The sequence below is a fragment of the Myxocyprinus asiaticus genome, chromosome 27, assembly GCF_019703515.2.
Source record: "Myxocyprinus asiaticus isolate MX2 ecotype Aquarium Trade chromosome 27, UBuf_Myxa_2, whole genome shotgun sequence".
NCBI classification, from domain to species: Eukaryota; Metazoa; Chordata; class Actinopteri; order Cypriniformes; family Catostomidae; genus Myxocyprinus; species Myxocyprinus asiaticus.
Window position 1 is genome coordinate 11,546,206 of NC_059370.1, and position 26,846 is coordinate 11,573,051.

The window sequence follows — 26,846 nt, forward strand, 5'->3', positions numbered from 1 at the left end:
GCCATCCTACAGCGGGTTGGTCGAAACCCTGAGCAACATCGTCAGCGTTTCTGGGGCTGACCTACGGGGAATTCGGCCACCCATTCGCTTTCACCCAGCTGCTCTGGGATGCCTGCCGGAGGTGGTTGCTAGCGGAGGACCGCGACGTCGAGGGATCGTCAACTTGCTGGTGCTGAAACAGTTCATTGATCGGCTGCCCAAAAGGACCGTGGAAGGGGTCTGGTTCCACCACCTGACATCACTGGAGGATGCAGTCCGCCTGGCTGAGGACCACATGTACAAATACAAATTACACTTAAAACATATAATAAATATTAAAAGAATAAAGTCAGCAGGACATCAGCTGTAAATCATCATTACAGCCTGAAAACTTGATATGAAGTCTACCTTTTTTCGATTCGAGTTAAGCAAAGAAATAGCATATGGTACAAATGAAAATTTAAATCTGTTAGTTTTAGCTAAAGGGACCCTGTATAAAGACCCTTAAGGCAGTATCTGAAAAGCATCATGAAGAGGATGAGTATTGTCATTATGTTGTTTGCTTTCCTAAGCACCTGCATAGTAAATAGATCAGACAGTCCAGTCAGATTAAATCCAACAATTTTACTACAAATGTTTACAACCCTCACAAGTGCATTTTTTTGTTTAACTTTTAGAGAAGCAAACCAGCAAATCATTGAAAATGTCAGACATGATTCAATGAAGGCCCTGTAAAAAACACTCATCAATGTCCTGTCAATTTGAAATTTCGTGAACTTCCTCAAACAAGAGTCGTTGCTGACTCATTTTGCACAGTCTGTCTGTGTTCATCTCAAAATTTAATTTGTTGTCTATTATAGAACCTAAATACTTATTGCTTTCCACAAATTCAATAGTGTGTTCACCAATACGAGTACCTTAGTTAGGTAATCAGCCGGAAATCAATACACATATCTTTAGTTTTTCCAGTATTCAGATTTAGACCTGCCTCCTGACACCACTTAACAAAATACTCAACAACAGGGCTGTGAACTTTCTCCTCGCCAACCAACAAATTCACTACTGTGTGTCAGCATACTTCAAGATATACAGTTTCTCAAATTGACTACGACATTTATCGATGTAAAGAATATAAAGGAGCGGAGAAATAAACACCCCTGAGGAGAGCCAATTGATGTAGTTATTGGACCTGACAAACAATTGTTAACCCTAACTCTCTGAGAACTGTTTATGAGGAAATCAAAAATCCAAGCTGCCATACTGGAGTTTACACCATAACACTCTATGCGCTTGTTTACCAACATACTTGGCTTGATTGTGTTAAATCCTGAAGAGAAGTCTACACATAATAACCTTGTATGATTACCGCTTACCTCCAGATGTTTGTATAACAAATCAAGCAATGTCAGGGTTGCGTCCTGAACACCTCTACCAGTTCTAGGCAAACGGGTCCAGTAAGTTATTTGTTTTTTCTAATAAATTATATTTTATCAATTTCTCAAATGTCTTCATAACAAGTGAAGTCAGGGCCACCGGTCTATAGTCTTTCAAACTCTTAGGGTGATTGTGTTTAGCTATAGGAACTATAATGGACTGTTTCCAAAGTTTCTGACCATAATGTGTGTTGATCGGCCAATTAAAAATAAAGGTAAAAATTGGACCCAATTGCTCTGCACACTGATTGAGCACCCTACCATCAATTCCATCTGGACTTTTTAAACAGTTTTATAACACACTCATCCTTAAAACAAGTTGCTACTTGTCTACCATCCTGTATAGGGTGTTTAGAAACTACATTATCCATACTATGATTCTGCTCCTCACATCTAGTATAACATTTATTAAATTCCTCTTCAAGAACACTATTTGACTTAAAACCACTTACTTCCACTCTTTTCCTACTCACCTTATTTAGTCCAGTCATTGTTTTTAAACTGTCCCACACAGAACCAAGACAATTCTTTCTTAGTTTCAACTCAACATTACACTTATAACTTAATTTTGCTCTCTTAATTTTGTGTGTAACCTGTTTTTGTAAATTCTTTACTTCAAGCAAGTCCCCCCCACTTAAGATGTTTACTCACCCATGGCTTACTGTTTGGGTATATCTTAACAACTTTGTCAGGGATGACAGAGTCAACACAATACGTTACACATGAGCTAACTACATCATTAAGCTCATAAATATCCTCCGATGACTCAGTAAACACATCCCATAAAGTACTGTCCAAACATCCTTGCAACATCACAGTAGAATCTTCAGTCCAATGTTTCACAGTTCTAACTTTAACTTTCCCCCTCTTTAAAGTAGTACGATGACATGGTATAAGATTAACACAGTTATGGACCTCCGTACTTGAACATTACGTGACTGTAGCAACATTTTTGCTAAATATTACATGGTTTATTACTTGCATCGCAGCAGTTCTGTGGTGAAATGTCCACTGTTTGGTGCTTAAAGCGAGTTGAATGTTCACCCAAACAGATGAGGTTAAGTTTAATGCTCTATTGAGTTTTAAATCAACAAAACCGACCTCCCGATCCTAAACTTTAAACCTAAACCTAACCGATAATGTCAGTAAAGGTAAATGTGAGATGAAAAACACAATTGCTGAAGCAGTTTTGTAGTGCTTCTATGACACTTTTGGCTCACGGGTCTATTTGCATGCTCTTCAGGTCAGGTGCAATGCTCTATGAGTTATGTAAGCTGCTGCTCAATTTGATCGTGAATGAATAAGCTTGTGAATGTAGTTGGTTATGCTATGCAAATGTTAAAATGTATCACCTTACAAGTCATGTACTACAGTAAAAGTGTTTAGATGTCATAAAATAGCGTTGTTTGAGGAACAGAGTAAAGAGTAAGTGTTTATGAACTGATAATCTGATGTTTTACTTTGATGTGTGCAAAAGTGAAGAAAAGCCATTGTTGTTGCAGCGCCTCTAGTGTTAATTTCACCAGGAAACTGGTGCAAAACATACAATGAGCCACGTAAAAATAATTTAGCAAAATGTTGGTATAATAACAAGATTCTAAGACCAGGTTTCTTAATTTTTTTCCTCTCTCTGGTAAAAATAAAAATTAAGTTTGTTGCCATTCTGGAGGCCTTTTCAGATTTAACTCCACAACATTTTAATCTTCTATTTGTCATGCTGTATTCAGCACCTGATGTGCACATCCTTACTTATACACCCACCAACACTCACACAAAGCACACACACCATGCAAACTGTCTCCATCGTCTCTCTCGGTGCGACATCTGGCAGTTCATGATATCATAAGTCCTATTAAAGTATGACAAAGTCACTTTCCTAGGCACACTTAATGCATCATCGATACGAGATGCAGGAACGAGTCGTGTTTGCATGCATTCAGTCATTCACAATTGACCAGCTGTCACGAAACAACCGCTGATGTAATGGCACTTCCTGGAGCTCAGCCACCCACCTGCTTTCACAGTATCATGTCGTATTGACAGAGTCATCCGTCACATGCATCCACACATAACATGTCTAGGCATGCAGCCGATGACCCTCTGGCTTCCTGAGCGATATTAGCGATACTCTAAAGGCACATGGAAGTCATCGAGCTTGATTTGCATTAGAGGAATTCAGTAAAAAATGCAAAATACATTATGTCAATATGTCAAAATCACCTTTTGTGTTCTGTGAAAGAAAGTCATGTGGGTTTGGAACAACATGAGGATGAGTAAATATTGACAGATTTTTTTTGGGGGGGGTTAACTGTTCCTTAAAATTACCTGGACTAGGTGCCTGTAGTTCTGTGAAGTGCAGAGTGTCTTAACTAACATCCCTGCTGATAGTGATGTGGGTGTTTATTGCGACTGCTGATTAAGAGTGTGATGAAGATAGCTTAATTAGAGTGACACAGGCTGGCATAATGGTAATTGACAGCCCTGATTTAATTGTCTGTGTGATTTTGGGCTTGGGGATGATTCTAATTTAATCATTTCCTTTGACAATCTCACTCTTGTTGAGTCCAAACAACGGAGGCTTGTCTGCAGAGAGTGTGAGGAAGTGAGTGTGACTCAGAGAGAGTGAGTCAAACTTTCTTCACATCTCTGTACACACTAATAAACATTTATTTATTTATCTATTTTTATTTAATTTTTTTACCCAGAACCTGTTGCCTTGACAGCTCAAAACATAGTTTAGTCTGAGTAGACGGCTTATTCAGTCATTTTTTTTCACGATATTTAAATACTTTCTCATATACCTGCTTAATATGCAGAGACAACTATAAGTCAGCCATACATAGGTTGATTCCCCAAAAAGGATTTTCATGTGCCGCTATGTCTTAAGGACAGTACGTGTGCTGCAAATCCCATCATTAAGACACGTTGACTTTCTGCATGCAGCCCAGTTTTTCGTTGCTCTTTTCCAAACCAGCCTTACATAAAAACATTAGATCAACCAACAGAGTGACTTTGGGGTGGAACTATCTGTTTATATCAGTGGCATATGGGGAAATGTTTGGGAAATGTGATTGAAAGCAATTATTATTTTTGCAATTCATTTTGGTGACGATAGTGGCATAGACATCGCTTCAGCTTTAAGGTTCTTGGACGCGTCTAATTTTTTGACAGCCCACGTTTTTCTTAGTGTTTGTCTACTGGATATTTGTAGGAAAAATATATTTTTTAACGTTTTAATATTTTGTCTACTGAATGATCAACAGTACAACATACTGAATGGCCTATGCTTCTGTTTCTCATAGTCTTATTTTTGTGTTCAATTAAATGCATGTATGCTCTCACTCTTTACACTAAGTCTAAATAAACACACACACACCCGTTTACCTAGCTATATAAATGGCACATACTATACAATATCATCGAAATCAGTCTTGGCAAGTCAAAGGAGGCATTCTTTCAAAAACATTAAACATTTCATTTCCATCACCGTCATTTCCATTCAACAAAATACAGAATGTGGCTTCAGAAAAAAAGATTCAAAAATGACAAATCTTCTGTGATGCATGTGTACACACTGTTGGACATTGTTTGTAGACAAATTGAATAGTGAGATATATAAAGAATAATTATTAGAGGACATCCCCAAATTGATTTTTTTTGTCAAATTTAGTTAATGGAAATTTGTCCCTAAATTATTAGACTTGTTTAGAAATACACACACACACACACACACACACACACACACACACACACATACATATGTATATATATATATATATTGAATTGCCCTTTTCCTTCACCCTATATGTATATACTGGATAGGACTGTGAAGCAGAGGTGGGAATCTTCACTGGCCTCACGATTCGATTCGATTATGATTCAAAGGGTAACGATTCGATTATAAAATGATTCTAGATGCATCACGATGCATCTTGTCCTTCAATTTCTTTCTTTTTTCAGTTTCTTCAAAATTTATTTTTTACTCTCTATTTCTTTCCTTTTAGCTTTTTATTTAACAGCTATTTTAAAAAATCAGAATGAGTCACATTACATAAACTGGCCTTTTACATTCAGTATGAGCTGTGAACAAAACATGGAACATCCACAAGATTAAATAAATGGTTCTATAGTTTAAAAGAGTATCTCAGTTTTTCAGTTTCTTTCTTTAGAACCTTATAAAAAATCTCTTAAAAGCACAATAAAAAAGATATTGGTTCTCCATCAAAACACACTGAATACTATTACTTCAACTGATTATATTATTTTATTTTATTTTATTTTATTTTTGTTTAAGCATTGTAAATCAATTAATAGTATTTAATTATTATTTAAAATTAACCTATGCCATGCTATTCATTTTCATTTTTAACCACAACTGGAAGTTGCTAGTCCAGGATGAGCGATATATCTGCTTTTGTGAGAGTGCAGCTGTCAGCTTCTCCTCTCCTTACCTGCACAGGTGATAGTGAAGCAGTTTAAATAGCACAGTTGCTGCTTCAGAAATTCATCAAGCGTCTCGTAATTTTGTTTTAAATGAAAACATCACCGACATCTCCTGCACCGCTGCCTCGTCATTATTTTCTTGTGTTTTCCCCCATTGTGTGCAAATCAGTGCAATAATGGGTGCGAGCTCGTCTTTCTTGTTGTTTATTGGCTTCTTATCACAAATAAACTCTCCTGTTGCTATGTGCGTGGGTTTGTTAAAGAATTTCAGGATCGTAGTTTCATTCGGGCACAAATGGGCATGTGTTTGATACAGCTGGTCTGCAAACAGTCGTGTTTGTGCACTTGACTTTAATGTATGCACTTAACCTGCGTCTTTGTTTCTACATCTGTCTGTGGCGCACGCCACTGCTCTGCCGTGATTTAAACTGAACTCAGAATCAATTCTGATTCTTTTGAGAATCGATTCAGAATCGTTTGAGTATGAATCGCGATGCATCGCTGAATCGATTCTTCCCCCACCCCTACTGTGAAGCAGGATTCTGGGTAATGCTCAGTGAAACGGCACACATGCACAGCTCTGGCTCTGCCCTGTATTCAGTAGCTTTGGCAGAGCAATTCCTCTTAGCTTTTAGATGTCACTCCGCAGAGAGTCTAAATAGGATTGAATACTCCACCGCAGTCTCTGCTCACAATATAGAAGTACTGGAGCGGCGGTTCATGCAGACACCTCTGCCACCTAAAAATCAGCGCTCCGCAGAGACAGCCTTCACAAATCCCATTTCCCACTGACACAATTGATTAGAATTATTTTGGATGTGATTGTCTCTGGGTGCTCAGCCATAAAGCCGCAGGCACACAAAATTCTGTGTGTTCATACAGAAATCTGCTCAGTGTCAGAAACACACACACACATACTGTTGCTCTGTTTCAAAACCTATTGAGCTGCCTACGGAGGCAACATTTTAAAGGGACAGTTCACCCAAAATGTGAAATTTTGTTCGATGGCTCAGCCACGCCCTCCTCCTCGTCCCAATTTATATATATATATATATATATATATATATATATATATATATATACTAGTAGCAGTAATTGTAATTCTGATTACAAATGTAATCAGAATTACAATTACTGTTGCCACAATTAACTAATCATGAAAAGTGTCAATTACAGCATTCCATTTATGTTTGTTACCTTTCGAGAAAATGTTCTATTTACCACATGTTGTTGTGCAGCGGTGGAGCATTAACCTCGGTTGACTGTTTAGGCAATGTCTTGATTTACTGATGCAGAAAACAGCAGTATAGTCAGAAACATCTTGTTTTGGATGTATTGCCTTAATAAAGAATATGGCATACCATAGAGGGCAGCTGCCTAAGTAGGCATCAAGGGAGCACACTTAGTTTTGAAACAGTCTCCCCCCACCCCCCGGAAGTAAGTGTCTTTTAAAATCGAGGCTGTAAATTTAGCAGCTGGAAGAGTGCTGATGTAGCAAGCTGCCAGCAAACACTCCCATCGTTCCAACTGCAAAACAACCCACTAAAGCGCAGATATGATTACCTTTTTAAGGAGGCGGCAACTGGGATGCTGCACATCTACTGAGGTGGTTTTTTTTGCGGCAGTAAATTTCCTTGCATGCACTTTTAATGCAAGCCAAGTCAGGTTTAGGTCATTTTGTTTACTAATTATTTTACTAGTGAAGTTCGGTTAACATGAGATTACAAAGACAATGTTAAACACGGTATTTCAGTCTAAACTTGGCAGTAATTTATCATGCATTATCACTTTGAGTTTTAGCTCAGTGTTTCGAGTTATGTTGGGGATGGAATGCTAGCTTTCTACATACTGCGCTGTATACACTTAGTAATGCTATACTGCTAGTATTTGTTTTAAAATATGGTATTTGAAACAGTTTGCATTCTGCAATGGTAACTATTTCAAACTGCATTATGCTGCATTGTCACATGAACTCATTACGCTGTGTGTGTGTGTACGAATGCCGTCCAGCATCTCAGAAATACAATTTTTACATTATTAATCCACATTTGTGTTAAAATGTTTTTTGAGGTATTAAATGCTTCTGTCTGATATTACTTCAGGTTCATTCGTCACACTATGGAAGGTGAAGTCAAGCGGGTTGCATTGTAGCATGCGATATTCCAAGCAGTGTGTGTTCTTGTTATATACTGCACCTTTTGTCAATATAGGCCATTTGGTTAATCCATGTATACAGAAAATTTGCATACTATGCACAGTATGTATACTGCATTTTATGTGTTTGAAGTAAAACCAAAACATTTCAGTTACTGTATCTGCTTTTAATATAGGCCTAATCATATTTATTATCAGCCAGTTTAAAAAAAATAATAATAAAATACAAATAAAATAAAATACAATACAATGGTAGAAGTGAAAATAAACAGTTTTGAATCAGTTAAAATATAATTAAATGATTCAATTTAAATATTCACAGTGACAATGCATTGTCCTTGTCAAAATAAAAACTAAAATGTTTTGATGCTTTTTTTTTTTTTTTTTACTTTCCATTTTCACTGCAATCTTGAGGCGAGACTGGCATTATTAAAATGAAAATGCAAATGTGAATTTTTTTCCAAGGCATTTTCTTAATGGTAACACAACAATAGTGACAGAATTCAAATTAAAATGCAAAGTTCAGTTTTAATTTTATTTTTTATTATTTTATCTTTATTTTTAAATTTTCATGTTATAAGTCAATATGTAAATTATATGCAAATTCTATTATTTTTAATTTCAAAACACTTTGCAGAATCTTTGAGGAAATTAAATGGTTAATGGGGTTTTCATTTTTTCCATTGTATTTGTAAGGAAAATATAAAAAATACAGCACAAAGACTAAGTGATTTGCAGTATACTCAAAATTTATATTAAACCGCATGCGTATCTTCACCAATAATGTGTAGGAATTTATATGTAAATAATTAGTTTAAGAATCTTGGCCATGTTCGACCACCATGATAATGTTTACATATCTATTTATTCAAAATTGGCAGATTGTAAGCTCCATATCATCAGACCAATGCTGATACTATAAATTACAAAGACGATACTATCAGCTGTTACCGATATTGTCACCAGTATTTTTATGAACCTGTTAATAATATTTATGTCTCTCTATCTCTCTCTCTACAGCTGCATCGGGTGCTGAAGATGTGGCCCTGTACGTGGGGATTGTGGCAGTAGCCCTGTGTCTGACTCTGCTGTTGATCGTACTGGTGCTGGTGTACCGCAGGAAGAAGGAAGGTCTCGATGCAGATGTGGCTGACTCATCCATCCTCACCACTGGCTTCCAGCCCATGGGCATCAAGCCCACCAAGCCAGGTGTGTGGGCACCACGTAGGGCAGCCCGCAGCAGTAGGCTATTGTTTCTCTACACTCTTCACCCCTCGTCACGGTCTTTCACACTCATCCTTTCATCCAAGAGCCATGTTCCTTTGCCACCTGTGGCGGTAGCTGCCCACAGTCTTGTAAACGTGTTTGTATATGTGAAGTGATTTCCCTAAATGGATGGTTTGTGTGTCATCTTCACAGTTACAAGTGTTTCAGAGTGTGATTTTGTTTTTCTTAATTCATGTTTAAAATTATAAGCCAGAGAAGTCCTTCACCCGTCCGCCTGTTAAAGTGGGAAGTTATTGAGTAATAGCAACATTAAGTTCTTGATCCTCCCACGAAATGCCTACTGCCGTCCACTTTATTTTTAATATATTTGAAGTGTTTCATGTGACAAAAATGAGAACAGCTATGAATCTGAATGAATTTAAGGATTTTCACCCAAATAAAAACAATAGAGATAACCCAAAATTAAAAATTATGTTATTATTTACTCACCTTCATGTCGTTTCAAACCTGTATGACTTTATTTCTTCCGTGGAACTCAAGAAGGAGTATCCTGGCTGACTTTTCCATATATTGTACTGTATGTGAATGGGGACTGGGGCAGCCAAGGTCCAAAATGACAAGAAAAGCACCATAAAAGTAAAAATTGGTCCATACAACACATATATTCCAAGTCTTCTTAAACCATACAATAGCTTTGGATGAGAAACAGAATGAAATTTAAATAATTATTCACTGAAAATCTTGACAGTCACCCTAGTTCTCCTTTGGTGCATTTATGAGAGATGTAGCATTGACCGATTTGTGAGCAAAGCGTTTTTTTGGGTAGGATATTTTCAATAAATCAGTTGACAAAACCAGTCTGAATGGTTCATTCACAAATCAGACTGATTCGGTCTGTTCGAACTCACTGTTGATGATCCAGTCACAGCAGTTAACACTGGAGGGGAAGATGATCAAAGAATACCTTAATTTCATTCTGTTTCTCACACAAAACTTTTGTATGACTTCAGAAAAAAAAAAAAAAAAATTGTCCATGACTTGTATGAAGCACTTTCATGATACTGTGGTGCTTTTTTGTGTCCCTTTTGATGCTTGAAAGCCTATTCTTGTAATTGCATGGAAAAGAGCAACCAGTACATTTATTAAACATTTCTCTTTTGGTTGCCTATGGAAGAAAAAAAGTCATACAGGTTTGGAAAGACATGAAGTTAGATTATGACAGAATTTTTAATTGTCCTCCATTCATCCATTATGCAGGTCTTCTGCCGCACAATTGTACAGGGTCTTCTTTGCCATATTGTGCGCTTCATAATGTGGCACACATTCTCAGTTGGAGACAGGTCAGGACTGCAGACAGGCCAATCTAGCACCAGCACTCTCTGTTTACGTAGCCATGCACTTATTAATCCGGGCAGTATGTGGTTTGGCGTTGTCCTGCTGAAAAACCAGTTCTGAATATGTATGATCTCTGATACCTCATATGTCACTGTCTTAAAAGCTGTCATTCATCTCTGATGGATATCATGACATGGTCTCAGGAATACTTACATTTACATTTACTCATTTGGCAGACGCTTTTATCCAAAGCGACTTACAAAGAAGGAAAAACAAAAGCAAATTATCTTAAGGAGACAGTGGTATGAAAAGTGCCATACTACAAAGTTTCACTAGCATCAGAATAGTATTCAAAACAGATTAGTGGTTTTTTTGTTTTGTTTTTTATTAATGACTGGTTAACTGCTCATGGAAAAGATGTTTTTTAGTTATTTTTTGAAGACAGAGAGTGAGTCATCTTCACGGATGGAGTTGGGAAGGTCATTCCACCATCGTGGTATGATGAAGTTGAAAGTCCGGGAAAGTGTTTTGGTGCCTCTTTGTGTTGGTACAACAAGGCGACATTCCTTAGCTGACCGCAGGCTTCTAGTGGGCGCGTAGCTCTGCATAAACGATTTTAGGTATGCTGGAGCCGACTCAGTGACTGTTCTGTATGCCAGCATCAGAGCCTTGAATTTGAAATGGGCAGCAACTGGTAGCCAGTGGAGAGAGACAAGGAGTGGTGTAACATGCGCTCTCTTTGGTTCATTAAAGACCAGATGTGCTGCTGCATTCTGGATCATTTGCAGAGGTCTAATTGCACATGCAGGGAGGCCTGCAATGATAGCATTACAGCAGTCCAGTCTAGTTATGACAAGTGACTGGACAAGCAGTTGTGTGGCATGTTCAGTGAGGAAGGGTCTTATCTTCCTGATATTGTAGAGTGTAAATCTACATGATCTTGTGGTCTTTGAGATGTGGTCTGTGAAATTTAGTCTGTTTTCGATGGTTACCCCTAGATTTCTGACCATTTTGGAAGGCGTTACTGTAGTTGTACCCAGCAGCACAGTGATGTTGTGTTCAACAGCAGGGTTGGCTGGAAAGACAAGGAGTTCAGTCTTGGCTGGGTTGAGTTGCAGGTGGTGTTCCTTCATCCAGGCCGAGATGTCTGCCAGGCAGGCTGAAATTCGATCAGTCACTGTGGTGTCGTTTGGCTGGAAAGACAAGTAGAGTTGCGTGTCATCAGCGAAGTAGTGGTAAGAGAAACCATGTGCCTGAATGATGGGTCCCAGTGATGTTGTGTATATCGAGAAGAGAAGTGGCCCAAGGTACCCCAGTAAGTAGCTGATGTGGCTTGGATACCTCACCTCTCCAGGCTACCTTGAAGGACCTACCTGAGAGATAGGAATTAAACCAGTCAAGCACAGTTCCTGTGATGCCCAGCGAGGAGAGGGTAGAGAGTAAGATCTGATGGTTGTCTGTGTCAAAGGCTGCAGAAAGGTCCAGCAGAATCAGGACAGATGATCTCTATTCAGCTTTCGCCTGTCTCAGCGACTCAGTGACAGACAGCAGGGCAGTCTCGGTGGAGTGTCCACTTTTGAAGCCTGACTGATTGTCATCCAGCAGCTTGTTCTGTGAGAGATAGGCAGAGATTTTATTTAAAACTGCCCTTTCAAGTGTTTTTGCCGTGAATGGGATGAGAGAGACTGGTCTGTAGTTTTCTATTTGTGTGGGGTTAAGTGCGGGTTTCTTCAGCAGCGGGGTTACTCGAGCCTGCTTAAATGTAGTGGGAAAAGTGCCTGTAAGTAGAGATGTGTTAATTATGTGTGTGAGTGCATGTAGGATGGACAGAGAGATGGCCTGGTGAAGGTGAGAAGGAATGGGGTCAAGGGAACAGGTGGTGGGGTGGTTGGAGAGGAGGAGTTTAGAGACCTCAGTGTCAGTCAGAGGAGAGAACATAGAGACAGAAGAGTTGCATACAGGTGACAGGTGTTTGACAGGGTGTGGTGCTGAGAATGTATTGCTGATGGTTGTAACCTTATTAGTAAAAAATGTGGCAAAGACATCTGCTGTCAGTGATGTGTCATGTGGTGGAGGGGGAGGGCAGAGAAGTGTGTTGAATGTTCTAAAAAAGCTGCGAGTGTCTGTGGTGCTGTTGATCTTGTTCTGGTAATAGGAGGTTTTAGTAGATTTAACGTTATCTGAAAAAGTTGCAAGCAGAGACTGATATTTACCTAGATCTGCTGGATTTTTAGATTTCCGCCATCTCCTCTCAGCTACCCTGAGGTCAGTCCGATGTTCACGAAGGACGTCAGACAGCCAGGGGCTGGGTGGTATAGTATGTGCTGGCCTAGAGGAGAGAGGACAGATGTTGTCTAGACAGTTTGTTAAAGTAGAGCTTAATATGTCTGTGGCAGTGTTTACATCAAGCATGGAAAATACATTTAGTGTGGGTGAAAGAGAACGGAGGTTACGGCGAAAGGAAACCAAAGGTGGAGTCTGTTTTTATGTAGATGGTAGAGTCATGTTGAATTGAACAAAGTAGTGATCAGAGACATGTAGAGGAGTAACAAGAATATTTGAGTTGGTACAGTTATGTGTAAAAATAAGGTCCAGCTGGTTGCCTGATCTGTGAGTTGCTGTGGTGTGTTGTCTTTCCAAGTCAAATGAGGCCAGAAGAGTATTCAGTTCAGTGGCCTGGGGCTTGTCTTGGTAAAGTGCATCCGGAAAGTATTCACAGCGCTTCACTTTTTCCACATTTTGTTATGTTACAGCCTTATTCCAAAATGGATTAAATTCATTATTTTCCTCAAAATTCTACAAACAATACCCCATAATGACAACGTGAAAGAAGTTTGTTTGAAATCTTTGCAAATTAATTAAAAATAAAAAACGAAAAAAAATCACATGTACATAAGTATTCACAGCCTTTGCCATGACACTCAAAATTGAGCTCAGGTGCATCCTGTTTCCACTGATCATCCTTGAGATGTTTCTACAACTTGATTGGAGTCCACTTGTGGTAAATTCAGTTGATTGGACATGATTTGGAAAGGCACACACCTGTCTATATAAGGTTCCACAGTTAACAGTGCATGTCAGAGCACAAACCAAGCCATGAAGTCCAAGGAATTGTTTGTAGACCTCCGAGACAGGATTGTATCAAGGCACAGATCTGGGGAAGGGTACAGAAAAATTCCTCGGCTGATTAGCCCAATTGGGGGCTGGACATGCATAGTCAAGGCCTGTCCCCGCCCTCCTCCTCCTCACACTCCTCCCTCCTTTGCCTCAAGTCGGGGAAACCCCGGCATGACATACATCCCCCTCTCTGGCTGCGCCTGCCGGCAGGCTTTCCCCCACCTCTCTAGGGCTGGGGAAGGGGACGAGGGGAGGGAAAAACAAAACAAAAAAGAGGAGAGAGAGAAAAAAAACTTGCTCGCCAGTTTCCCAGACACGCCGTCGCCTGGTCCTCAATCACTCCTCCAAAATTTCGGCTGCATTGAAGGTTCCCAAGAGCACAGTGGCCTCCATAATTCTTAAATGGAAGAAGTCTAGAACAGCCAGGACTCTTCCTTGAGCTGGCCATCAGGCCAAAATGAGCAATCGGTGGAGAAGGGCCTTGGTAAGAGAGGTGATCAAGAACCCGATGGTCACTCTGGTTGAGTTCCAGAGATTATGTGTGGAGATGGGAGAAACTTGTAGAAGGACAACCATCACTGCAACACTCCATCAATCTGGAATTTATGGCAGAGTGGCCAGATGGAAGCCTCTCCTCAGTGCAAGACACAAAAAGCACCAAAAGGACTCTCAGACTGTTAGAAACAAGATTCTCTGGTCTGATGAAATGAAGATTGAACTGTTTGGCCTCAATTCAAAGCATCATATCTGGAGGAAACCAGGCACCGCTCATCACCTGCACAATACCATCCCCACAGTGAAGCATGGTGGTGGAAGCATCATGCTGTGGGGGTGTTTTTCAGCGGAAGGGACTGGGGTGCCTGGTCAGGGTTGAAGGAAAGTTGAATGTAGCAAAATACAGAGAAATCCTTAATGAAAACTTGGTCCAGAGCGCTCAGGACTTCAGACTGGGCAGAAGGCTCACCTTCCAACAGGACAATGACCCTAAGCACACAGACAAGACAATGCAAGAGTGGCTTAGGGACAACTCTGTGAATGTCCCTGAGTGGCCCAGTCAGAGCCCGGACTTGAACCCAATCAAACATCTCTGGAGAGACCTGAAAAAGGCTGTCTACCGACGGTCCCTATCCAACCTGACAGAGTTTGAGAGGATCTGCAGAGAAGATTGGCCAAAGCTTGTCGCATTATACCCCAGTGTTTCCCCTATATGCATTTTGCAGCAGTGCTGCGCCACTGCTGAATTATGAGCGCTGCTGTTGGGATTTCACAGGTGCATTTAAAGGTGCAATATGTAACAATTTTCATGTAATATTCGCCTTTTTTTTGCCAATGTGTGAACGGCTTGTAATGCAATGAGCCCTTCCTAGGTTGCCTATTAAAGCCTGTAGACTGATTTTCATGCGAAGGGAGCAGGTCGGTTGCCAGGAAAATATGTGCGCTCCAGAGAGCCTTGCCTCAGTAATAGCTTCTCTTCCACTATTCAATAGTGTCAACAGACAGTCTGCAACACAAGGTAATGTTATCTTAAAGATGGAATCCAGCAAATGTCCGGCTCCTAGCACAACACCGACTCCTACATAAACTCAGAGTAAGCCAAAAAAAAAAAACATTTATCTACTGAATCCCATCTAGCTAAATGGGAATGTGATCGTGGTCGAGCGAAAACTAGAGTGAACATCGGCAGAGCATTTGATTCCTGGAGGGACCTTTGTTCGGTTTTGGAGATCAAAAACGGTTTTGGGAGATAAAAACTTACCCTGAATTGGCATTCTTCTTATTGGACAAGTAAGCTTACATAACTGCAAAGCATGTGAAATATAGTGCCATAAGGATTGATCTGTGTAATTTTATCTTGCCTGCTAACGCTGATGAATTGTAAGCTACCTTGCTTTCTAACTTTCAAATAATTTCAACGATCTTCTCTTTATACTAAAAGTCAGGTATTCAGGATAAATTTAAGCAAATACGCTGGTTTCTTGATCGTAGTACAACATATGACATACAAAACTGTGACGAGGAGGAGGAAGAGAAGCTATTACGAGGCAAGGCTCTCGGGAGCACGCATAAACATCACATCCTTTGGATTTTCCCGGTAAAACCGACCCACTCCCTTTGCATGAAAATCAGCCTACAGGCTTTAATAGGCAACCTAGGAAGGGCTCATTTTTTAAGTTGCGTTACAAGCCATTCACACATTGGCAAAAAAAAGGCGGATATTACATGAAAATTGTTACATATTGCACCTTTAAATGCACATGTGAAATCCCAACAGCGGCACTCATAATTCAGCAGTGGCGCAGCGCTGCTGCAAAATTCATATAGTCAAGTCAAGTCAAAATTTATTTCTACAGCACATTTAAAAGCAACAGAGTTGCACCAAAGTGCTGTACAATAAAACGTTGAGCATATAAAAAGAAAGCATTAAAGGAAAACATGCAGCATACAAAACATAAACACATTAAATAAAATACAATCAGAAAACTTCAACATAAAACCCTCAAACTAATCTTAATCAAAAACCAGAGAGAATAAATAAGATTTAAGAGCTGATATAAAACTGGCTAGTGAAGGAGCAAACCTCACATTTACGGGCAGACTGTTCCAAAGTTTAGGTGCTGCAGCAGAGAAGGCCCGACCACCATTAGTTTTACAGCGACAACGTGGGACGGTTAAGAGAAGCTGATTACTAGACCTAAGTGGTCTTTGGGGAGAGTAAGGAATCAGAAGGTCACTAATGTATTTTGGTGCGACACCAGATAAAGCCTTGTACACAAAAACAGCAATTTTAAAATCGATTCTAAACTTTACAGGAAGCCAACGTAAAGTTGCTAAAATGGGAGAAATATGATCCCTCTTTTTTGTTCCGGTAAGAAGTCTCACTGCAGCATTTTGGACAATTTGCAGGTGAGAGATCACAATTTGAGGCAGGCCACAGTATAGGGAATTACAATAGTCCAGGCGTGATGTTATGAGAACGTAGATTACAGTCTCCAAATCTTTCGGGGGTAGAAACTGTTTTAATTTTGCAACCAATCTCAGATGAATGAAACTCCCCTTTACCGCTGTACTGATTTGTTTCTCAAAATTTAATGACGAATCAAATGTAACCACAAGATTTCTTACATGAGGTTGAACACTGGCAGAAAGAGAACCAAAATTAAAAACAGATGGAGACCCCGGAGGGGCCTAAAATCAGAATTTTGCTTTTGCTTTCGTTTAATTGCAAAAAATTATTAGCCATCCAACATTTGATCTCTTCAAAACAGTCGCAAAGCACGTCCAAAGGATAACTACTGTCAGTTTTAGCTGGTAGATAAAATTGTGTATCGTCAGCATAGCAGTGGTAGGAGATCTTATATTTCTTAAAAATGGCATCCAATGGGAGCATATAAAGTGAAAAGAGAAGAGGGCCTAAAATGGACCCTTTGGGCACACCGCATAGTAGGGGAACCGACGAAGAAGAAAACTTCCCAATGCTCACTGAGAAGGTTCTATCTTTGAGGTAAGAGGCCAATCTAAAATATTGGACATACTGATATAAGAACTGACGATACACAACTCTCTCTAACAGCTTTGAAATAAAAGGCAATTTGGAGATAGGTCTGAAATTGCTAAGGATAGATGGGTCAGGATGGGGTTTCTTAAGCAGAGGGTGAACCACAGTATGTTTAAAACTAACAAGTACAACTCCATTTTCTAGAGAACTGTTAATAATGGCTGTTACAGCCGGGCTCAAGGTTACAAACACTTCCTTGAAAAAATGAGTTGAAATGACATCGGACTCACAGCTGGAGCATTTAGCCTTTGAAACAATATCAGCTAGCTGAGCAGAGGTAACTGAATGAAAACAAGTTAGCGAATCTGTTGGTGAACAAATCAAAGGGGGATCATATGTTGATGGCTTAATGGAAGCCTTAATCTCCAAGACTTAATTATCAAAAAAAATTTAAAAAGTTCTCACAGGTTTCCCTAGATGGAACAAGAAAAGGGGCTGGTAAGGGATTTAGTACTGAATCAATTGTCTTAAACAGCATTCTCAGTCGGTTAGCATTTTCAGTGATGAGTTTGGAGAGGAATTTAGACTTAGCCTCTTTTACTGACTTTTGGTAACTAGTTAAGCATGCAGTTAAACATTCATACGAGACTTGAAGTTTGTCTCTTTTCCACTTTCGCTCTGCCTTACGACACTCTTGTCTAAGAGAGTGGGTGTTATCATTTAACCAAGGCTGAGCGTTGTCCTTTCCCTTAGCTTTCCTGGGCTTAAGGGTAGCAACAGAGTCTATAGAAATGGAGCAGGATTTAGTAAAACCTCCACCATTTCTTCAGTGTTTAATTTGTCAAAGAAGACAGCATCCACAAAGTTAGCTTGATAGTACTCTGAAAATAAACTGGTAGTGGAAAGTTGAATGAAACGAGAATAACTTACAGACTGAGCGCAAGTGGAGGTGGGAGAAACACAGACAGATTCAAACAAAATTGGCAAATGGTCTGAATTAGCAGCATCAATCACTCTCAGATTTGTTACAAGAAAACCATGTGACAACACCAGATCCAATGTATGCCCCAAATTATGAGTAGGACTAAAAACTAATTGTGACAGATTTAAATATTCAGTGAGGCATAAAAACTCTTTCACCAAAGGTTTAGATGGACAGCAAAGGTGAATATTATAGTCTCCTAGAATAAACAGTCTATCACAGCGAGACACAATATTAGAGAGGAGCTCAGAGAATTGCTGAATGAAGTCCTTGTTACATTTTGTAGGCCTGTAAACCAGTGCACATAATACAGGACCCCCTATGTCAATTCTCATTAACTGTACCTCAAAACTGGAATACACATCTGTATGTAATTTTTTGTTTTTACAGTTGTTTTTAAAAACAGTAGCAACATCCCCACCATGACCAGAAAGTCTTGGAGTGTTAAAAAAAAGCACAATCTGGTGGAGAAAGTTCACCAAGAGATGATAATTCATCCAGTTTCAGCCATGTTTCAGTCACAAATAAAAAGTCAAGGGAATTTGAGATGAAAAATTCATTTAAAATGAATGATCTGTTAGGTAGTGACCTTGCATTTATCAAGGCCATCCTCACCATCAGCGGCTCAGCTTTTTCAGCATTTGGAGATGAAAACTTAATTGAACAGAGATTTAATGGATTGACAGACTGTAACTCTGTGCCTGACTTTGAAGAGGAACGACGGGATGAAATTACTGGAATGTAATCGCTAACCAAGGAAGCGAACTGTGCACCTTTACAGAAACTGCGGCGAGATCCTCGGTGGACATATCGAGGACAGCGTAGAATTTCCAAGGAAGCACAGTGATTATATATGTCCACGGGAAGACGATATGAAGAGTTCAGACTATGCAAATCCAGAGATGAAAAGAAGAGAGCCATAACTAGACAAATATAATATCCAAGAGCCGAAGCAGCAAGGTAGAGAGGGCTAAGAGCATTAATACAGCTGTAACATACCAGAGCAGTGAGCAGAAGGGACTTCATCCTTTGTAACACCACCACAACTAGGTCTTTGTCTTAATGGTCTTAATGTCCTTAATGTCCACATGTGCCAACACACCTGCAAACAAGCACACAGCAATACAGCTGCCAGCCGAGAGCAGTCGATCCCAGGCCACCGCAAGTCCAGTCCATCCAAACACAAGCAAGCGAGTGCCGAACCTCACCCGAGTTTTAGTGGATGAAAGGCAGGCAGGTAGTTCAGGCTCTCTCATTGACTAGCAGCTGATCATCCAAATAGGGTTGCTCCAAATTATAATATAAATGCCACGTGAAACTGAACAAAGACCAGACCAGACTAATTTAAAAGTTTAAAAGGATCAAGCCGGGGAGCAGCGGCAGTCAGACACGCCAGCGTACACTCCAACACGTCACTTCAGGTGTGAGCACCATCCCAACGAGCCAACCAGGGTAGTTTGGGGATTGGGATATAGGGGAAACACTGGGGTATAATGCGACAAGCTTTGCACACCTGTATTTGGCCAATCTTCTCTGGAGATCCTCTCAAACTCTGTCAGGTTGGGTAGGGACCGTCGGTAGACAGCCATTTTCAGGTCTCTCCAGAGATGTTTGATTGAGTTCAAGTCCGGGCTCTGACTGGGCCACTCAGGGACATTCACAGAGTTGTCCCTAAGCCACTCTTGCATTGTCTTGTCTGTGTGCTTAGGGTCATTGTCCTATTGGAAGGTGAGCCTTCTGCCCAGTCTGAGGTCCTGAGCGCTCTGGACCAAGTTTTCATTAAGGATTTCTCTGCATTTTGCTACGTTCAACTTTCCTTCAACCCTGACCAGTCACCCTAGTCCCTTCCACTGAAAAACACCCCCACAGCATGATGCTACCACCACCATGCTTCACTGTGGGGATGATATTGTGCAGGTGATGAGCGGTGCCTGGTTTCCTCCAGATATGATGCTTTGAATTGAGGCCAAACAGTTCAATCTTCGTTTCATCAGACCAGAGAATCTTGTTTCTCACAGTCTGAGAGTCCTTTTGGTGCTTTTTTGTGTCTTGTACTGAGTAGAGGCTTCCATCTGGCAACTCTGCCATAAAGTCCAGATCGATGGAGTGTTGCAGTGATGGTTGTCCTTCTACAAGTTTCTCCCATCTCCACACATGATATCTGGAGCTCAACCAGAGTGACCATCGGGTTCTTGGTCACCTCTCTTACCAAGGCCTTTCTCCACCAATTGCTCATTTTGGCCTGACGGCCAGCTCAAGGAAGAGTCCTGGCTGTTCTAGACTTCTTCCATTTAAGAATTATGGAGGCCACTGTGCTCTTGGGAACCTTCAATGCAGCCGAAATTTTTTGTAACCTTCCCCAGATCTTTGCCATAACACAATCCTGTCTCTGAGCTCTGCAGGCAGTTCATTTGACCTCATGGTTAAGTTTTTGCTGTGATATGCATTTTCAGCTGTGAGACCTTATATAGACAGGTGTGTGCCTTTGCAAATAATGTACAGTCAATTAAATTTGCCACAGGTGGACTCCGGACTCAGGTGAAGAATTATATCAAAGATGATCCAGAGAAATGGGATGCACCTGAGCTAAATTTCAAGTGTCATAGCAAAGGGTACTTACACTATATTGCCAAAAGTATTCGCTCACCCATCCAAATAATTGAATTCTGGTGTTCCAATCACTTTCATGGCCACAGGTGTATAAAATGAAGCACCTAGGCATGCAGACTGCTTCTACAAACATTTGTGAAAGAATGGGCCGCTCTCAGGAGCTCAGTGAATTCCAGTGTGGTACTGTGATAGGATGCCACCTGTGCAACAAGTCCAGTTGTGAAATTTCCTCGCTACTAAATATTCCACAGTCAACTGTCAGTGGTATTATAACAAAGTGGAAGCGATTGGGAATGACAGCAACTCAGCCACGAAGTGGTAGGCCACGTAAAATGACAGAGTGGGGTCAGCGGATGCTGAGGCGCATAGTGCGCAGAGGTCGCCAACTTTCTGCAGAGTCAATCGCTACAGACCTCCAAAGTTCATGTGGCCTTCAGATTAGCTCAAGAACAGTGCGTAGAGAGCTTCATGGAATGGGTTTCCATGGCCGAGCAGCTGCATCCAAGCCATAGATCACCAAGTGCAATGCAAAGCGTCGGATGCAGTGGTGTAAAGCATGCCACCACTGGACTCAAGAGCAGTGGAGACGCGTTTTCTGGAGTGACGAATCACGCTTCTCCATCTGGCAATCTGATGGATGAGTCTGGGTTTGGCGGTTGCCAGGAGAACGGTACTTGTCTGACTGCATTGTGCCAACTGTGAAGTTTGGTGGAGGGGGGATTATGGTGTGGGGTTGTTTTTCAGGAGCTGGGCTTGGCCCCTTAGTTCCAGTGAAAGGAACTCTGAATGCTTCAGCATACCAAGAGATTTTGGACAATTACATGCTCCCAACTTTGTTGGAACAGTTTGGGGATGGCCCCTTCCTGTTCCAACATGACTGCACACCAGTGCACAAAGCAAGGTCCATAAAGACATGGATGAGCGAGTCTGGTGTGGAAGAACTTGACTGGCCTGCACAGAGTCCTGACCTCAACCTGATAGAGCACCTTTGGGATGAATTAGAGTGAAGACTGTGAGCCAGGCCTTCTCGTCCAACATCAGTGTCTGACCTCACAAATGTGCTTCTGGAAGAATGGTCAAAAATTCCCATAAACACACTCCTAAACCTTGTGGAAAGCCTTCCCAGAAGAGTTGAAGCTGTTATAGCTGCAAAGGGTGGGCCGACGTCATATTAAACCCTATGGATTAAGAATGGGATGTCACTTAAGTTCATATGCGTCTAAAGGCAGATGAGCGAATACTTTTGGCAATATAGTGGATGTCAATGTGATATTTCAGTTTTTTATTTTTAATAAATTTGCAAAGTTGTCATTTTGGGGTATGGAGGATAGATTGATGTGATTTTTTTTTTAAATTATTATTATTTAAAGCATTTTAGCATAAGGCTGCAACATAACAAAATGTGGGGAAAAAATGAAGGGGTCTGAATACTTTCTGAATGCACTGTATGTTGCATTAAAACAGATTTGATGCTGCAGGGTTTTGACTGAGAAGCAGATGTGTAAATACAATTATTCTTAACTGTTAATTAAGTGTATAGTTGTTATGATTTATATGCTAATAAATTCACCACACAAGAAAACAATTTTATGGCTTATTTTCACCTATTTTGGTGAGGTAAGTGCCTTATTTTGGGCTTGTTTTTCCAGACCAGGTTGCTTGTTTCTCTAGCGATATCTGGCAACACTACAACTGGTGTTTTACCCACCCCTTAGCACAGAGTACTGTCATTTTAAAAAGAATGTTATTAACAGTTATTTTATTTTGTTCTAACCAATTACCAGAATGAAAAAATAGGTTTTGCTCAGAACGAACCGAAATGAAAAATATTTCGTTTTTAGTCCCTGTTTGTCTGTGTCCATGGCATGAGTAACTCGCACATCTGTGAGGGCACCATTAATAAAATAAATAAAAGGGCTTTAAAGTGTAAAAATGTAAACTGTGACTGCCAAGCTTTCTTTAAACACTGTATGGAATTGATTGTGGCTGCTAAAGAGGAGGAGGCATTGATTTATTTACGAGCGAGTCTCTCTCAGTGCCAGAGGCCCAGGTACATCCATGGATGTGTGTGTTTGCACTGAATATCAATTTATGTTGTGCACTTTTAACCAGCATGACCTCTGAGTGGTTTTTATTTCTTTCTCCCTGTTTATACAGAAAACTCTCATTTGCTCACCATCCAACCTGATTTGACCACAACCACCACTAGCTACCAAGGAACTCTGCGCTCCCGTCAGGAAGTTGCCGGAAAGTTCTCCATGAGCAACGGCCCCCTCCTGGAAACCCTTCCTAACGGCTCCCACACGCTACACAACGGCAAACTGCCCAGCGACCCCAGTGACTTCATGAATCGCTTATGCTCACAAACGTATTTCAAAACGCTACCGAGAGACAACATCAACACCTCTTACGGCACATTCAATTTTCTGGGTGGCCGTCTCACCCTTCCCAAAACAGGTAAGATAATTAGACTGCAGGCAAATAATATAGTGCCTTCCAAATGGGGTGAGTTAAGGACACATTGGTACAGTGGTCTATACATTCAGAAGTCTTAGATCCTCACCTTAATTCACACCGTCTATGACTGCAAACAGTAAGAGATGTGTTGTTGTTTTTTTTACGTTTAGTCAGGAGTGTTGTGAAAAGCTCTGGAGCTTTGTTAAACTGCAACCATTATTTCACAGACATGGCCCAAAATCGAGGGGTGAGGTGATCCAATTACACGGTAATCCAAGCAGTTTTATGTAAATTGGGACACAAGCGACTGAGAACACCTGCTAAAGACGGTTTTCGAGTAACAAGGCAGAGCAAGCAAAGAAGTGCTTCCATTTATACAGTAATGATTGTGTTATGACAATAATGGCCATTTTCTTCTTAGACGAAAATAGCTGTAATTGGGTAACATCTTTTTTTTAAGAAAAAGAATACCACACTGCATCTTCCACTAGCCGTGCCGGTGCTTCAGTTGTCAGCCGTAGCACTGTAAGCCGATACGCAGTGTGCACATTCATAATGCCTGCAACTCTATCCACTCCAAGGACACCACCAGAGTATTTTCAAGCCAATTAGCCTCTTTAATAACAGACAGTGGGTTCATCATCCTGTCACATTATGAATCATTCGTGGTCAAAGAGACAGCTCACAAGGCAATGGAAATGAAATAATCTGGGCTCTCTCAGCTGAGGATGTTGTACTGTGAAATGCAGTGGCTGTCTGTTGATATAGTGGAACTAAAACCTGTTGTTTGTAATGGTTTTGGTGATGTTGTGTGGCTAATGCCTTTAAGACGTCCTGGGACTGACTTACAATTTTGTTGTGCATAAATTTGATCAGAATAAAATGGGTATGTTTGAGAATGTCATATTGTTTTCTCTGTTTTTCACCTACCAATGGAGAGGAAGTTTAAGTTTATGGTCGACATTCACAAATGACCAATAATTACGTTATTTATCAAATGAATAATTAAAGGAATAGTTCACCCAAAAATGAAAATTTGCTGATAATTTTCTCACCCTCAGGCCATCCAAGATGTATCTGAGTTTCTATCTTCATCAAAACAGAATTTAAGACTTTTAGGATTTCATTTCAGGCCTCCTCCTTTAAACAATGCAAGTGAATGTCCTCCATTTTTTGATGGTCCAAAATGCATATTTAGGGTGCATCAAAATAATCCACACGACTCCAGTCGACAAATAAAGTTCTTCTGAACACAAACGGTTGATTATTTTTAGAAAAAAAACAATACTTATATACTTTTTAACTACAAATGTTCGCTTCCGTACATCTCTGTGATGTGTGCTCGTGAGAGGGATGACGTAAGCTCGTTGTTAATGTCACGCGTCAGGAAGCACGTCATTGTTAACAAGAGAAACTTGTGCCGTTCACAAACCTAAACAGTCCAAATCAATTTAAAAACAATAACAAATAAAAAAAATAATAAAAAAAAAATCATTTCCAAATAATAATTAAAAAGAAAACAATGTAAACAATGACGCGCTTCCTGACTCCTCCTCCACGAGATGCGTGACCTCACCAATGAGCTTACGTCATCCCTCTCATGAGCGCAGGTCACAGAGATGTACCGAAGTGAACATTTGTAGTTAAAAAGTATAGAAGTATTGTTTTGTTTCTAAAAATAATCAACCGTTTGGGTTCAGAAGAACTTTATTTGTCGACTGGAGGTGTGTGGATTATTTTGATGCACCCTAAATATGCATTTTGGACCGTCAAAAAATGGAGGACATTCACTTGCATTGTTTAGAGGAGGAGGCCTGAAATGAAATCCTAAAAGTCTTAAATTCTGTTTTGATGAAGAAAGACACTCAGATACATCTTGGATGGCCTGAGGGTGAGTAAATTATCAGCAAATTTTCATTTTTGGGTGAACTATTCCTTTAAGTTAAAACAATAATTGTGTAAATTATTGAAAGACCCCTTTAAAATTGGAGTTTTGTGGCTTTAAGTCCAAGTCTGTTAGCTTTGAGGCCATATATATGCTAGTGTACTCTTGAAATTCGACACAATTATAGTGAAATACTCATTTAAAATGTAGTCTTTTACTGTTAGGAAAATGGACCAAAAATTTGGATAAATCATCTTGCATTCAGTGTACTAATTTTTTGTGTAATAAAATGCTCTCTAGAAAAAATGATTCACCCTTGACTGGTTTTGAACCGTGGTCTTCCAAAGTCCAAAGTCAAACACTTTATCAGATGAGCTACTGTGGAAACTATTGACAGTGGAATAAGTGTGTAAATGTAAGTGGGTCTGTAGTACAAGTGTTAAAATGTGTTTTTTAAATGATGCGTCACAGAGAAAGTTGTCAATATCATAACATAGCAGTGTGAGTAATAGTGTGAAAAATAAGTGTTTATCAGGTCATAATCAGCCATTGCACTCGTGATTTATGTGAAAGTGAATAAAACACACAGTTGTTGTAGCACCTCTATTGTTCATTTCACCACGAAAATATGGTGAAACAGAACATGGCACATAAATATAAATTTGCAAAAATGTAGTTATAATAATGTTCATTCTATGAGACTAGGCTGGTCCCTGCCCAACTTCCTGTTTCAAAAAGAAAAGGAAAGGGAATTCTTCAAATGATTAGTAATGATGAATGTGTTCTTTAAACAAACAAATATTTACTTTGAGTAAAACCATCTGCTAAACGATGAAATAGGAATAATTAAATGCAAATTACCAATTAGCTTCCACCATGAATCTTTAATAAAACACCCCCAACTCAGAAAGTCAGGGCTTTAAAAGCAATCCGGGCTTTAATATGGCTTTAAAAGTTTTCTTATTTTTTTACGCCATTATGTTAGCATTCATATGTGCTCGTCTCATGAATATGATCATTCAGACCTGTCCTGAAGGCAGCATAATTGCATCTAGAGACACTTCCTGTTTCCGAGTTTGGCACAGAGGCAGAGTGGAGTTTTTGACCTTGACCGAAGATTTGTGCAGCGCTAACCGCATTTAGTTTTATCACATAAAGACCTGCTTTGACAAATGACAAAAGCAGCATTCAGATGGAACAAATGAGCTTACCCTTCCTCTTTTGTTCCTATTTACATTAGGAATCAGCCTGCTCATCCCGCCAGAGGCCATTCCCAGAGGGAAGATTTATGAGATTTATCTCACCATTCAGAACAAGGAAGATATGAGGTAGGTCCCTGGAAAAAATCTCAGGATCTGCCTCAAAAGGAAGGATGCACAGTTTGAATCAGATTTAAAAAAGACCTGGCCGAGGGCCTTGAGCGCAATTGAAGTCAATCCCTGCATGCTGGTGTGCATGAATGTGTATGTGTGGGTTTACTTGGCTTGGGTTTACAAGACTGACAAAACCTCCCTTTAGGGACATTTTGGGATGTCCTCATTTGGAGTTTATATATATATATATATGTATATGTAAATTCACATTCCTGATCCATTTATGTTTAGACTGTTTCCGGGTCTCAAGTTCCCCCTCTGTCATTCACTCGACGTTGTGTCGATGTAGTGACACTAGGGGTTGCTCTTGAGAGCCCCAAACACCTCAGATCTTTGAGAAGAGGCCAATGAGAAT

The 26,846-nt window shown here is 40.1% G+C and overlaps 1 protein-coding gene across 2 annotated transcripts in view; it reads left to right on the top strand.

The window, feature by feature from the left end:
• The window catches only part of LOC127417596 (netrin receptor UNC5A-like), a 338,051-nt gene that overhangs the window by 262,828 nt on the left and 48,377 nt on the right, over nucleotides 1–26,846 (top strand). Inside the window, exons 7-9 of one of the 2 annotated variants that reach the window (XM_051657630.1) lie at nucleotides 9,030–9,251; nucleotides 22,934–23,233; nucleotides 26,359–26,446. In XM_051657630.1, coding sequence (XP_051513590.1) covers nucleotides 9,030–9,251; nucleotides 22,934–23,233; nucleotides 26,359–26,446 — 610 coding nt within the window. The remainder of the gene's footprint in view (nucleotides 1–9,029; nucleotides 9,252–22,933; nucleotides 23,234–26,358; nucleotides 26,447–26,846) is intronic. The other variant, XM_051657631.1, reaches the window with a different exon arrangement.